Consider the following 14105-nt stretch of genomic DNA (forward strand, 5'->3'; position numbering starts at 1 on the left):
ACAGCATGTGCTATGACTGAATTATGGATATGATTACTATGCCGTTGTATGGATATTATTGATTATAACCGGACAAGGGCAAAAAATAGAAATATCGATTCAGGTTCCTAGATAAAAACACTACACACCCACTGGGGAGAACCACTCAAGAACTCCATGTACCAGAGTCCCTAGGGGTGACCCGGAGGAGGGGCTAGCGGTGTGCGGTCCATTGCGATGGTTTCTACAAATTTGTCTCCCTTGAGCTTTGAGCCGACGGGCTCCTGGACGATCACCTGCGTGCCGGTTCGGGCATCGAGGCCATTGACGGTTGTTTGGTGGCCTTCTCTTCCACCCCTAAGTATTTTCTCTACTGATGAGGGAAGTTATACCGAAACCCCAGCCATGTCTCGGGTGATATCCAAAAACCCGGGAAATGTATCGGGTCTAGAGATCATCAGTTCAACAAGTACCTACTTGCACCCACTGGGGTGAACCACTCAAGAACTCCATGTACCAGAGTCCCTAGGGGCGACCCGGAGGAGGGGCTAGCGGTGTGCGGTCCATTGCGATGGTTTCTACAAATTGGCTCCCTTGAGCTTTGAGCCGACGGGCTCCTGGACGACGCACCTGCGTGCCGGTTCGGGCATCGAGGCCATTGACGGTTGTTTGGCGGCCTTCTCTTCCACCCCTAACTATTTTCTCTACTGATGAGGGAAGTTATCCCGAAACCCGAGCCATGTCTCGGGCGATATCCAAAAACCAGGGACATGTATCGGGTCTAGAGATCATCAGTTCAACAAGTACCTACTTGCACCCACTGGGGTGAACCACTCAAGAACTCCATGTACCAGAGTCCCTAGGGGAGACCCGGAGGAGGGGCTAGCGGTGTGCGGTCCATTGCGATGGTTTCTACAAATTGGCTCCCTTGAGCTTTGAGCCGACGGGCTCCTGGACGACGCACCTGCGTGCCAGTTCGGGCATCGAGGCCATTGACGGTTGTTTGGCGGCCTTCTCTTCCACCCTTAACTATTTTCTCTACTGATGAGGGAAGTTATCCCGAAACCCGAGCCATGTCTCGGGCGATATCCAAAAACCCGGGACATGTATCGGGTCTAGAGATCATCAGTTCAGCAAGTACCTACTTGCACCCACTGGGGTGAACCACTCAAGAACTCCATGTACCAGAGTCCCTAGGGGCGACACGGAGGAGGGGCTAGCGGTGTGCGGTCCATTGCGATGGTTTCTACAAATTGGCTCCCTTGAGCTTTGAGCTGACGGGCTCCTGGACGACGAACCTGAGTGCCAGTTCGGGCATCGAGGCCATTGACGGTTGTTTGTCGGCCTTCTCTTCCACCCCTAACTATTTTCTCTACTGATGAGGGAAGTTATCCCGAAACCCAAGCCATGTCTCGGGCGATATCCAAAAACCCGGGGCATGTATCGGGTCTAGAGATCATCAGTTCAACAAGTACCTACTTGCACCCACTGGGGTGAACCACTCAAGAACTCCATGTACCAGAGTCCCTAGGGGCGACCCGGAGGAGGGGCTAGCGGTGTGCGGTCCATTGCGATGGTTTCTACTTTACTTAAATGCGGTTAAAACTAACCAGAGCCTCAGCATCACAAAATGGATGCTGCTGCCACAGACACAAGTCTGGCCTCCTGCTGCTGACCGAAACTCCGGCAGGGGAGGCCTGGACAAATGGTATCGTGTCACAGGGAGGTGTTACACCACCCCAAACAGGAGATAGTGGATTGAGGCAGGCTGGGCGAGTGAAACTAGACACTGCCTGGGGCGCACAAGGCTCCCCATGCATAGCCCAGTTCAAACCGGTGCTGGGGCACTCCAGCCCCAGCTCTGGCATGAAACTGGACAAAGGGAAAGGGGTGTAACCACCCCCTTCCTGGGTCCCACCCATAGGAGGGACCTAGCAGGCAATCCAGCCCCTTGATTTGGAATAAAGGTAGGAGCTGTGTCCATAGACTTTAGATATCCTGACTGAAACTTTGAAATGAAACTCTGGACCCTTCGACATCACACTCGATGTGGAAGACTGAAGAATCTCCCTTGTGGTCAAGGAGTGACCACCCTGTTCAAACAGGCACCATCCAGCGCCCAACGGTTTGCTTTGTTGCAGCTCCCACCAGAGCTCGAGCAACAGAGATCAACAAGAACCGGATTCCCAGACATCCAACAGCCCGATCCACAGCCACAGCAAAGCTGAGACCCGTGGAGGCGACGTGAGACGTTGGACTGGCCATCTTGAAAAGACTGCAAAGTGCTTCCCGTGCAGCTCCCGAGGCACCCTCGAAGCTGTGCATTGGGGACTGAGAAGCCCCAGCCTCGAGCAGCTCGTGCACCGAAGATCACCCCTCCACATTCATTGAGTGCTGCGTGGGGCCCTTTTGCATTTTCCTGCTCAACGCGTCTGTCCGGTCACTTGCCCGTGGGCTAGTGGCCTCTACGACGATGAACCTTTGAATTTACTCTGCTAGTCTGGTTACTCCAGACTGGCCCTCGCTCCCCTGAAAAGGAGCAACCGCTCTGACCTTGCTGGTCCGAGTAAGAATCGATCTTCAAATCCTGTGTGGGTTGCCTTTGCCAAGGCCTGTTGACTCCAATCCGGAAGCCGACGACGCCGACAGTGAGAGCCTTCGTGGGTGAGTCCGTGTTCCACTCCTGGTCATCGTCGATGCCCCCGAGTCCACGTGGCAGCGGAGACAAGCTTCTCGACAACCACCTGATTGCGCCCGACATCGCCTGGTTCCTTCCTGGTTCCATCCTGGTCACTGGCTAGTGACCCAGACTCTGTCCCCTCTGCTTTCAGGTACACTACATCTTCAATCCACCCTTGGATCCACCCGGACTCTTCTCTCCTGGCTGCCTGCAGCATCTTGGAGTGGAGGAGTGTGGCTCACTGATTAGAGCGGCAGACCCTGATGCAGAGGTCTGGCCCGGGACCAGGGTTCAATTCCCGACGCGGCAGAGTCCTGACCCCAAAAATGTCCACGGACTCGATAATTCTCGCCTCGGTGCCTATTCTAATCATGGGGTCCCACGCTGCAACTCTGGGCAATAGTTGCTTAATCTCCACTACGGCGGCCCACCCGCTGCGGGATGCCTGGCTTTCACCCTGGGGATACCCAGTAGGGGTTATCTCACAGGGAAAAGCCAGGACGGGTTCCCAAGGCAAGCGCCTTGATGCCTTCGGGTGATACGTGCGCTATATAAGTCACAATACATTTACATTTACATCTTCATCTCTAGGCTCCATAGAACTCCGCGACGAAACCCGACACACTTTGGCACCTATGCACCCGCTTCCTGTGGGTGAGGTAACGATCAAACACCGGTGCTCCTGTAGTGGTTTACACCTCTAGTGTCCTAGTTTTAAGTGGCTAAATTCCAGTCCAGTCGGAAGACTTCCAAAACAGTAACTTTGTAACTTTTACGCGCCATTGACTTTGCATTGGTGCATGTGTGTGCTTTAGGCACTGCACCCGAATCCCGCGGGCTACTCCCGTCCTAACTACAGTTAGTCCAGTGTAGTCCCAGCGATTCACAAGGCCCTAGGCCCTACCATTGTTCGAGAGGTGGTGCTTATACCACTATTTTAGTATATGGTTTAAGTGGCCACCGGGCCTATCCAAAATTGTGCAAGTTTGTATGTTTAACTGTGCTTTTGTTTAAACGCTTGTGCCTCTGGACTCATAAAGAGTACAGAGGATTATTCTAGTAATAAATACATATATTTTTATAATATATAACTTGTGTGGTGTCCTTTCATTTGATATTAAAGGATTGCATATGGTAAAACAGCTGGCTTCACATGCCCTTTTGAGTTAAGCCTAAGACTGCTTAGGCCTATGCTACCCCTAGGATAGCTTGTCTATAAGGTTGACTTTACAACCACCACCATAAGGGTTGTTTGGACTGATACAAGGTGCTCACTAGAATAGTGAACATCATACATCAGGCCAACTTCTCACATTGGTGGCAGTGGTGGGATCTGAGCTTGCTGTTTTTTTACCAATTGTAATTTGTAACAATATCATTTGAAAGATCACATTAAGTACCATAGGTACATATAAACAAAGCTAAAATACTTAAGTTCTACCGAACTTAATAGTTGTAGACCAAAGGGCTTAGCACACCCTGACTACAACTCACTAGCAAGGTTCTAGTAGGAAAACACATAGTGTAGGTAGGTGTATACACCCACACCTCACTAAGTCATGTCTGGCACAGGGGACCTAACCAGTTCTCTACCTGTGACAGGTGACCTTGCCAAGGCACCTTCCAGCTATGACAAACTCAGCTTCAGAGACTTGAGTGCCTTGTGCACTACAAGGGGGCTGAAAAAGGGTCACAACCCTACCATTCCTATCCTGATACAAGTCCTAGAGAAGGATGGCCTTGAGAAGTCTACTGCAGGCCCCTCAGGTAATTCAGGAGATGGAATAAACCCCCCAGATGATGAGACCATCACCCCAGAGGTAGAAGATGAGGAGGTAGATGGGGATCAAGATTCAGATGATCAGGGGGATATCCAGGTCCAAGTCAGGAGGCTTAGCCAAGCTAACTTGAGCCTAAATGGGAATGGAGAAGTGAACCACCTTTCCAGACCCAATAGCAGAATACTCCCTGGCAATAGAAGAGAGAGATCCCTTTCCAGGGAATCTAACCTTTCTAATGCCTCAAGGGCTTCTCAAAGCAGAATGACTTCCCCTCAGAGAAAAGAGCATAAGGCCAGGATGAACGCTGTCCAACTCCAGATAGAGAGGAAAGAGATAGCCCTGGCCCAAGCTAAACTTGCTTTAGCAAGGTAACAAACATTGAGTGGATTAGATTCCACTGGTGGCAGCAATATCCAGAAGGATAAAGATAGGTCTTATGACCATAAAAACCTGAGTACGATTGTGCCCCCTACAAAGATGGGGATGACATCCACAAATGGATGACTGCTCTGGAGAGGGCCTGCATGGTACAGCAGGTTCCCCAAGATCAGTGGGCAGCAATCTTGTGGCTCTCCTTTTCTGAGAAAGGGAGAGATAAGCTCCTCACTGTTAGTCATGAGGATGCTAAAAACTACATTGTCCTGAAGAGTGCTCTTATTGTTGGGTTTGGCTTAACCACTGAGCAATGCAGGTTGTTGTTCAGAGATACCCAAAAAGCTCAGACTCAGGACTGGACTGATTTTGTAGATTGTTCTACTAAGGCTCTGGAAGGTTGGCTAAATGGCAGCAAAGTACATGACTATACAGGATTGTATAATTTGATTATGAGGGAGCAGATCCTTAGTAATTGTCAAAACCAGCTTTTACACCAGCACCTGGTGGACTAAGATCTGGCCTCTCCACAAGAATTGGATAAGAGGGCAGACAAATGGGTCAGAACCAGGATTAGGCCTAAGAATCAGGGTGGTGACCAAAAGAAGGATAATTCCAAGACTTAAGAGAAGGGTAGGGATAAATCAAAAGACAAGTCTCCCACAGGGCCCCAAAACTCCAATGGTGGGGGTGGGTCCCAAAACACCTCCTCTGTCAAGAAACCTTATTGCCATGCCTGTAAACAGATTGGCCACTGGAAGACTGATAGCAGTTGCCCAAAGAATAACAATAAGGAAAATATACCTCCACGTAATGCTCCAACACCTCCTGTTACTGTTAGTAGTAATCCCCCAGGTGGTGGGAGCACCCCCAAGAATTTGGTTGGGTTTACTTTTGGAACTCATGTGGACTCTGGCCTAACCAGGCATGGGGTTTGCCAACTTCACTGCTTGTCCAAACACTTTGAGCAAGTACAGACAGGAGCCCCTCATCAATGGTCAGAAAGTTGAGGCCTATAGAGACACAGGGGGTAGTATCACTATGGTGACTGAGAATCTAGTCCCCTCAAGGCAACTTTTACCTCGTGCCACATACCAGGTGACCAAAATTTATGGAGTGCAGACAAATCATCCCATGGCAGTAGTAAATCTCAGCTGAGGAGGTGTCACTGGCCCAAAGAGAGTGGCAGTGTCCCCAAACTTGCCTGTAGATTGTCTACTGGGAAATGATTTAGAAATCTCAGTCTGGACTGAGGTAGAACAAGAAACCCATTCTAAAATGGTAAATCTCCATGAAAACGTTAGTGGGGCTGTGATGGCCACAGCCCCAATCCAAGATGTCCTTCCTTAACAGGTTGGTAGGGCTGTGCCAGTCTCAGCCCAATCTCAAGCAGATTCCTTCCCTGAAAAGGTTAGCAGGGCTGTGATGGTAACAGCCCATACCCAAACTGAGTCCCTTCCTGAAAAGGTTGGTGGGACTGTGATGGTCACAGCCCAAACTCAAACAGATTCATGTGTTGTGAAGCCTGAAACTATGGATCACTCCACACAAACAGAGAGCATTGAGGAGGAAGATAAATCTCCCTCCCACCAGACTTTAGGAAAGGATCAGCCTCCTCAGGGAACTGATCTTACCCCTTGTGAAGAAACTGCCCCAGAGGTAGTCAGGCCTAGCCTGGCAGAACCCCTGATGTCAGTGGACCCTTCCAAGGTGGGACCCAGTCTGGAGCAGGTAATCTGCCCCTCTCTACCCTGCATCAGTCAGCCCAGGGCTGCAGAGGTCAGTGGACCCCAAAGGGCCCCCTGTCTAATAAAACACCCCCATCAGCAGATTAGGGGCACCAAAGCTAGCAGCCCTAGCAAGGTGAAAACTTTAAAAACTCCTGAGGGATCTCCCTTACACCTAGTTAGGAACCTCCCCCAGAGGGACACTGTTGGGCACAGCCAAACATGGGACCCAAAGGCCCCAAACCTGACCTGTCCCTCCAGTAAGCCAACCAAAGGGACCCAGCCTCCAGCTGTAGGCAGCCAGAGGTTGACCCTGAGAGCACAGTGCAACTCAGTCATGGAAAGAAAGGCACCCATGGTGGATAGTGATTGGAGGAAGTTGAGCCCTACATTAGTGGAGCCTCACTTCAGTACTCCCTCTCAACACCAGGCTTTTACTTTGCCAAAACACACTACAGGTAGTAATTCCCTAGGGCGGAGACCCTCTGATACCCCAGGGGGAGAGATTGCTTAGTGGACCATGAGATAGGGGGTAACCATGCCAGTGCAGGTTCCTCCTTATATGGCCACTCAGGCAATATAGGCATACCTGGTCAAGGATAGCCTTATCTCCTTTCGTTTGGGGGGTTATGTAGGAGGGTAGATACCTGACTATGGTTACCCCAGATTTTTTGCCTTGTGTTTAGCTGGTTTTCGACTTAGTTGGCCTGGGATTCTGCTAATCAGGGTCCCAGGCTATCTGCTCTCTCTTTAAAATGGACTCCATGTACCCTAGGTGCATAACTAATTGGATATTGGGTCACCTTATCAGCCCCTGTACAGTGTACTATAGGTACCCAGGGCATAGGTGCATCCAAGGCCTACCAGGGGCTGCAGCATATCTTTTGCCACCCCTGGCTGGCCATCCAAACTGACACAACTGGCTGATCACTCAGCTGGGGCAAGGGCGTATAATCACCCCTTGCTTAGATATAGTATACCTATGTCTAAACCTATATCTGGACACATATGCACCTATAAGTCACTCCTATGGCAGGCCTTAACAATCCTGGAGGCAGAGTGCTTGGTTTAATGTGGGATGGTGCTCTAGCATGAGCTGAGCCTGTCTGCAGCTTTCAGAACCATTTCCTTATAGCTGTTCCAGGGTATTGCCATACCATATACTCTTAAGTGCATTATAATCCTCGCGGTTATTGCTAACTTTGGTTTGGCTTTATCAAAACATGTCGTGTAAGGTGTCATACACTTTGGAATACTACCCCCTCGCCAGTTCTGGTGACGGGGGTAGCATTCCACCCTTCTAGAGGGAGAAGACATGTTACTTTACTTAAACGCGGTTAAATCTAACCAGAGCCTCAGCATCACAAAATGGATGCTGATGCCACAGACACAGATCTGGCCTCCTGCTGCTGACCGAAACTCCGGCAGGGGAGGCCTGGACAAAAGGTTTCCTGTCACAGGGAGGTGTTATACCACCCCAGACAGGAGATAGTGGCAGGGCCGGACTGGCTACCGGGCGTTTCTGTGTGCTGCCGAGCTGGGGGCTAATTTCTCTGTGGTGGGGGCTTATTTCGTTGATGGGGACCTGCGTGTGCTTTGAAATAAAAAAAGCAAAACAAATTTCGTTTTGCACACTCAGGTCCCCATCAACAAAATCAGCCCCCAGCTCGGCAGCTCACACAACTGCCCGGTAGGCAGTCCGGCCCTGGATAGTGGATTGAGGCAGGCAGGGCGAGTGAAACTAGACACTGCCTGGGGCGCACAAGGCTCCCCATGCATAACCCAGTTCAAACCGGTGCTGGGGCACTCCAGCCCCAGCTCTGGCGCGAAACTGGACGAAGGGAAAGGGGTGTAACCACCCCCTTCCTGGGTCCCACCCATACGAGGGACCTAGCAGGTTATCCAGCCCCTTGATTTGGAATAAAGGTAGGAGCTGTGCCCATAGACTTTAGATAATCCTGACTGAAACTTGGAAATGAAACTCTGGACCCTTCGACATCCCACTTGACGTGGAAGACTGAAGAATCTCCCTTGTGGTCAAGGAGTGACCACCGTGTGCAAACAGGCACCATCCAGCGCCCAACGGTTTGCTTTGTTGCAGTTCCCGCCGGAGCTCGAGCTACAGAGATTGACAAGAACCGGATTCCCAGACATCCAACAGCCCGATCCACAGCCACAGCAAAGCTGAGACCCGTGGAGGTGACATGAGACGTGGGACCGGCCATCTTGAAAAGACTGTGAAGTGCTGACAGTGCAGCTCCCGAGGCACCCTCGAAGCTGTGCATTGGGGTTTGATGCAAAAGGGCCCTTTCACATTTTCCTGCTCGACGCGTCTGTCTGGTCACTTGCCCGTTGGCTAGTGGCCCCTACGACGACGAATCTCTGAAACTACTCTGCTGGTCTGGTTGCTCCAGACTGGCCCTCGCTCCCCTGAAAAGGAGCAGTCCCTCTGACTTTGCTGGTCCGAGTAAGAAACGATCTTCAAATCCTGCGTGGGTTGCATTTGCCAAGGCCTGTTGACTCCAATTCGGAAGCCGACACCGCCGACAGCGAGAGCCTTCATGGGACAGTCCGTGTTCCATTCCTGGTCATCCTCGATGCCCCCGAGTCCACGTGGCAGCGGAGACAAGCTTCTCGACAACCACCTGATTGCGCCCGACATCGCCTGGTTCCTTCCTGGTTCCATCCTGGTCACTGGCTAGTGACCCAGACTCTGTCCCCTCTGCTTTCAGGTACTCTTCATCTTCGATCCACCCTTGGATCCAACCGAACTCTTCTCTCCTGGCCGCCTGCAGCATCTTCATCTCCAGGCTCCATAGAACTCCACGACGAAACCCGACCCACTTTGGCACCTCTGCACCCGCTTCCTGTGGGTGAGGTAACGATCTAACACCTTTGCTCCTGTAGTAGTTTACACATCTAGTGTCCTAGTTTAAAGTGGCTAAGTTCTAGTCCAGTCGGAAGACTTCCCAAACAGTAACTTTGTAACTTTTACGCACCATTGACTTTGCATTGGTGCATGCGTGTGCTGCACCCGAATCCCGCGGGCTACTCCCGTCCTAATCACAATTAGTCCAGCGTAGTCCCAGCGATTCCGAAGGCCCTAGGCCTTACCATTGTTCGTGACGTGGTTCTTATACCACTATTTTAAAATATGGTTTAAGTGGCCACCGGGCCTAGAGGTGTGGCGCCGCGGCCAGGGCGTCTGACGCTGGAATCTGGGGATTACGGTTCGATCCCCGGCTCCGGCGGCAGGTTAGCCCAGCACCATGTGACTCTGGGCAATAGCTCGCTTAATCTTCCCGACGGCCCCCAGCGCCTAGAGACCCTTACGGGTGATTGTGCGCTTTACAAATGTGGACTTTACTTTATAATTGTGCAACTTTTGTATCTTTAACTGTGCTTTTGTTTAAACGCTTGTGCCTCTGCCCTCATAAAGAGTACAGAGGATTATTCTAGTAATAAATACATACATTTTTATAATATATAACTTGTGTGGTGTCCTTTCATTTGATATTACAGGATTGCATATGATAAAACAGCTGGCTTCACATGCCCTCTTGAGTTAAGCCTGAAGGCTGCTTAGTCCATGCTACCCCTAGGATAGCTTGTCTATAAGGTTGACTTACAGTTAGTTAGTTCAAATAGTTTTTTTGGTCGTTTTTTTTGCTTGGTCTAGTAGATGGCTAAAGAACTCCGCTTTCATTCGTTTGATTTTCCTGAAGTAAGCATTTCTTTTTTTCTTCAGTATTGAGGTGCATAGCTGATAGGATGGATCTCCAGTTGCGTTCTGCTAGTCTCATGTCTTGTCTATCCTTGTTAAAAAGACCGTCGTACCATGGTTTTGAGCTTTTGGAGGAGATTCTCTTTAGCTGAAGGGGGGCAACTTCGTTGACTATCGTAGTCTTTGAGTTGAGGTAGTGATCGGTAAGAGCCTGGACGTCGTCGTTGCCGATGGGGGGGTATGAGTAGGTTGAAGCTGGGAGAAGGTGAGGAGATGGGATTGAGGTTCCCCAAGTCTCTTTTCCATACCTTGGGTTTGGTGGATTGGGCTGGGTAAAGTTTCACAACTTCATTGATGAAGAATGTGATAATGTGGTGGTCGGACCAGTCACAAGGTTGGATTGATTCTAGTTGGGTGGTGTCACCTATGGAAATAATGAGGTCCAGGATAGAGCCTTTGTCGTGAGTGGGGCTGTTGCAGATTTGGGTGAGGTCTAAGGTGTTGAGGAAGTTTTTGAGACTGTTAACCACCGAGTCGTTGTGATCATTCCAGTGAAGGTTGATATCACCAAGGAATATTTGTGTAATTTGTCGACCCGAGTTAGTTGTGATCATGTCCATGAGGTGTTCAGTGAAGGTGAGGTTGTCTCCTGGTGGTTGGTAAATAATTTGTAGAGAGCATACTGGATTGCCCTCACTGTTGACGTCGAGGCAGATGTGTTCACAAGAGGAGAATGTAGGGAAGATGGCTCTAGATACTGAAAGGTTACTCCGGTGAATGCATGCTATTCCAGCTGCTGTCCTGCCGGTCCTGTCTAATCTGATGATGTGATAGTTAGGGGGGAACTAGAATGTCGATGAGGGGGGATGAGGATTCTGTTAACCAGGTTTCGGTGAGTATGGTAAGGTCTAGGTCATGTGCGATAATGAGGTCGGCTTTGTTAGATGCGTGTCTGGGGGCAGATCTGCAGTTAAGTAGTGTGCATTTGAGCTGTGGGCTGATGAGGGAGGAGGAGGGGTCCAGAGTGAGGGTGACTTTTTTCATATTGTTAGAGATGGTGCCTCTATTATTTTGGGTGGGGGGGCCTGTGAGTGTTGGAATGGATGGTGGCAATGGGATGGTGTGTGTTGGCTATGTGGGTCGTGGGAGCGGTTGCGTAGGAGTGTATGAGGGCACGTATGTCATACCGTGTCAGTGGATTGATGCATCGGCGAGGGCGGCTGGAAGAATTATGGGCAGGGGTAGAAGTCCAGTAAGGGGGGTTGTGTTTGTGTAAGCGTGTGGGAGGGGTGGAGTGCTTGCGGGGTAGCAGGGTACTAGGTGGAGAGGGGAGTCTCAGTTGACTTGAGAGGTGAAACATGGCAGCGCCCGCCCTGCACATGCCTCGGAAGAGCAGCGTGCGCCAAGAAGAGGGGGCCGCTACTGAGGCGCCAGCCCGGCAGCAGCGCTTCAGAGGATCGTCCAGGAAGGAAGACAGTGCTCTTGCAGCGAGGGTCTAGCAATGCGGCGCGTCCTCTGCCACACAATGGCCGGTGATACATGAAGAACACCGAGGCGCCAGCCCGGCAGCAGCGCTCCAGAGGATCGTCCAGGAAGGAAGATGGTGCTCGTGCGACGAGGGTCGTGCGGTGAGAGTCGTGCAGGGTGGCGCTTCTTCTGCCGCACAATGGCCGGTGATACATGAAGAACACAAGCACAGAGAACACAACGCTATTCGCTTCAATGACAACAGGAGCAGTTCCGCAAAGTCAGCGTGTTTACCTTCGCATCGCGCTTTCACTTTAAGTGAAAGCACGATGCGAAAGTAAACACACGGCAAAGCAGAGAGTAAAAAAAGTGCGTGGGGACAAATGAAGGGGAGGTAAAAGATCAAATCTCGGTGGATGTGGCCAAAAGGAGACAAGGCGGCACCAAAGAAGCCTCCTTTACAAGTCACAAGCCAGCATTTTGCATTAAAGATGTCCCTGGACAATGAAAAAAATGGGCGGGGTTTAAACTCCGCCTTCCAGAGCTTCGGAATATGTATTGATTACAAGAAGCTCTCGAATGCCCTCGAGCAGCGACAGCCGAGACCTAAAAAGGGCAATGTAAATGTGTTTGTATTTATATAGCGCCTTTTACCCTGAGGTCTCGTAGCGCAAGTCAATAAAAAATGTGGGCGGGGCTTCAAGTCCATACCCGCAGATATATTCCTCTCATTGACTGCAATAGAAGCAGACGGAATTAATTTCAGGCATGAAACAGCCAAAATAACGTAATTGTTTGGGGGTTAGAAATTGGTAGTCACCCGCCTGACTCGGGTATATTGGCACGTATGCATAGTAACGGAGAGAGTGTGAGCCAATTCAGAGCCTGCTCAGTCGCGAGGGCACAAGCGAAGGCAAAATCTAGGAATATTATGACTCATGAGAAGTAAAACGAAACAGTACTTGGCCGATAGTGACCCAATCAGGGAGCATAGGTTTGAGAGACTGCTGAAATAAACAGTAGCCAATGGACGCAATCACAGTGCTCTTAGCCAATTAGAGTCTTCGGTGTCTCAAGGGCTTCATATGATGTCAAAAACAAACCCCGGTTCCAAAAATATCCTCACACTGGTCTGTTTGAATCTAATGGTGTCCCCGACAGAAAATCCATGAACTCCTGGGGTAAAACAGATTATTCAAATGTTACTCTAACATTTAAAGCAATTTTCATTAGTACAGTTCGTTTGCGGAGACAATTTATCCTGTTTTCATTTCGCCGTTTAGGATATCGTAAAATCGTGTCTTGCTGTCTTGTAAAACGTTCTAACAGCCTTGGACCAAGCCCGCTTTTTAAAACAAAAATGCACGCAAATAAAGTACTTTTAAGGCGGCATTCTATATCCTCGGCATCAGGCTTGTCCTTTCTCTCTGTCCATCACCTTGCTCTAGCAACGGAAGTTCCTCCCCTTACGCCGGCACTAGAAATCCTGCGGGGACACCGGCTGTAGTGATAGTTTGCTTCAAGTCATGCTCAACAAGAGCTCCTTCACAACCCTTATCGTGGGGGTGTTCATCGTATACGTGCTCCACACCTGTTGGGTGATGTACGGCATCGTGTACACAAAGCCATGCGACCAGCAGAGCAGCAACTGCATTCTGCCCTACCTGAGCAGGAGGCCCAAGCTTCAGGTATGAGACGGGGTCAGTGGGTCACTCCCCTCGCTGCTGTTGAACCTCGGTATTGCTTATCGCCACTAATAGATAGTTGTAGGTTTCTGATAATTTAATGGTTCGGATTTTTTAGCTGCACTTAACCAAATCATACCAATGCGCATTTTGTTTCCTGCCATATCTTTGTTTACGTTATGAGTGGTATATGGTGTTGCGATAGTGTTCTGTATGTAGTGTGTTAAAGAGTTTGAATTGATAATTGAGGTTCATGCATGGGCAGTGCAGTTGGATGCATGTTATTTTTGTATGAAGAGGTACATATTGCTTTTTTTAATTTAATGTCTGTGTGTGATTAGTGTGCGCTTGGTGTGCATAGGGAGGTGTGTGATATCTGAGGGAACTTTGCATTTCAGAGCATCTCTGAAGCTCTTAGAATGTTTGACGGAGCCATCCGTGGGTGATGTAATGTTGGGGCCCTAGGCCCACATGGTGAGACAAATGAGACACAGGACACCAGTTATGGGATAGTAGATCTGGCCACGAGCACGTGCGCTCAGGGTCTTTTATTAACAGCGTCACCTGACCAAGTGACGTCTGTGGTGGGTGGGTGTTTAGTGTAGGGTTACACATGAAACAACTAGACTGTGTCCTAGCAGGACACTACAGGTGATTCGGTTACGCTACAGTCTACTGCTGAAGCACAGA

The 14105-nt window shown here is 50.0% G+C and overlaps 1 protein-coding gene across 1 annotated transcript in view; it reads left to right on the top strand.

Moving 5' to 3' along the window:
• The first annotated feature begins 13159 nt into the window (after positions 1-13159).
• Positions 13160-14105, top strand: part of CLPTM1L (CLPTM1 like) — a 1937019-nt gene continuing 1936073 nt past the window's right edge. Inside the window, exon 1 of the mRNA XM_078687677.1 lies at positions 13160-13418. Within this exon, the coding sequence (XP_078543803.1) occupies positions 13257-13418 (162 nt within the window). The 5' untranslated portion in view covers positions 13160-13256. The remainder of the gene's footprint in view (positions 13419-14105) is intronic.

Source organism: Lissotriton helveticus, chromosome 4_1 (genome assembly GCF_964261635.1).
Source record: "Lissotriton helveticus chromosome 4_1, aLisHel1.1, whole genome shotgun sequence".
Taxonomy (NCBI): Eukaryota; Metazoa; Chordata; class Amphibia; order Caudata; family Salamandridae; genus Lissotriton; species Lissotriton helveticus.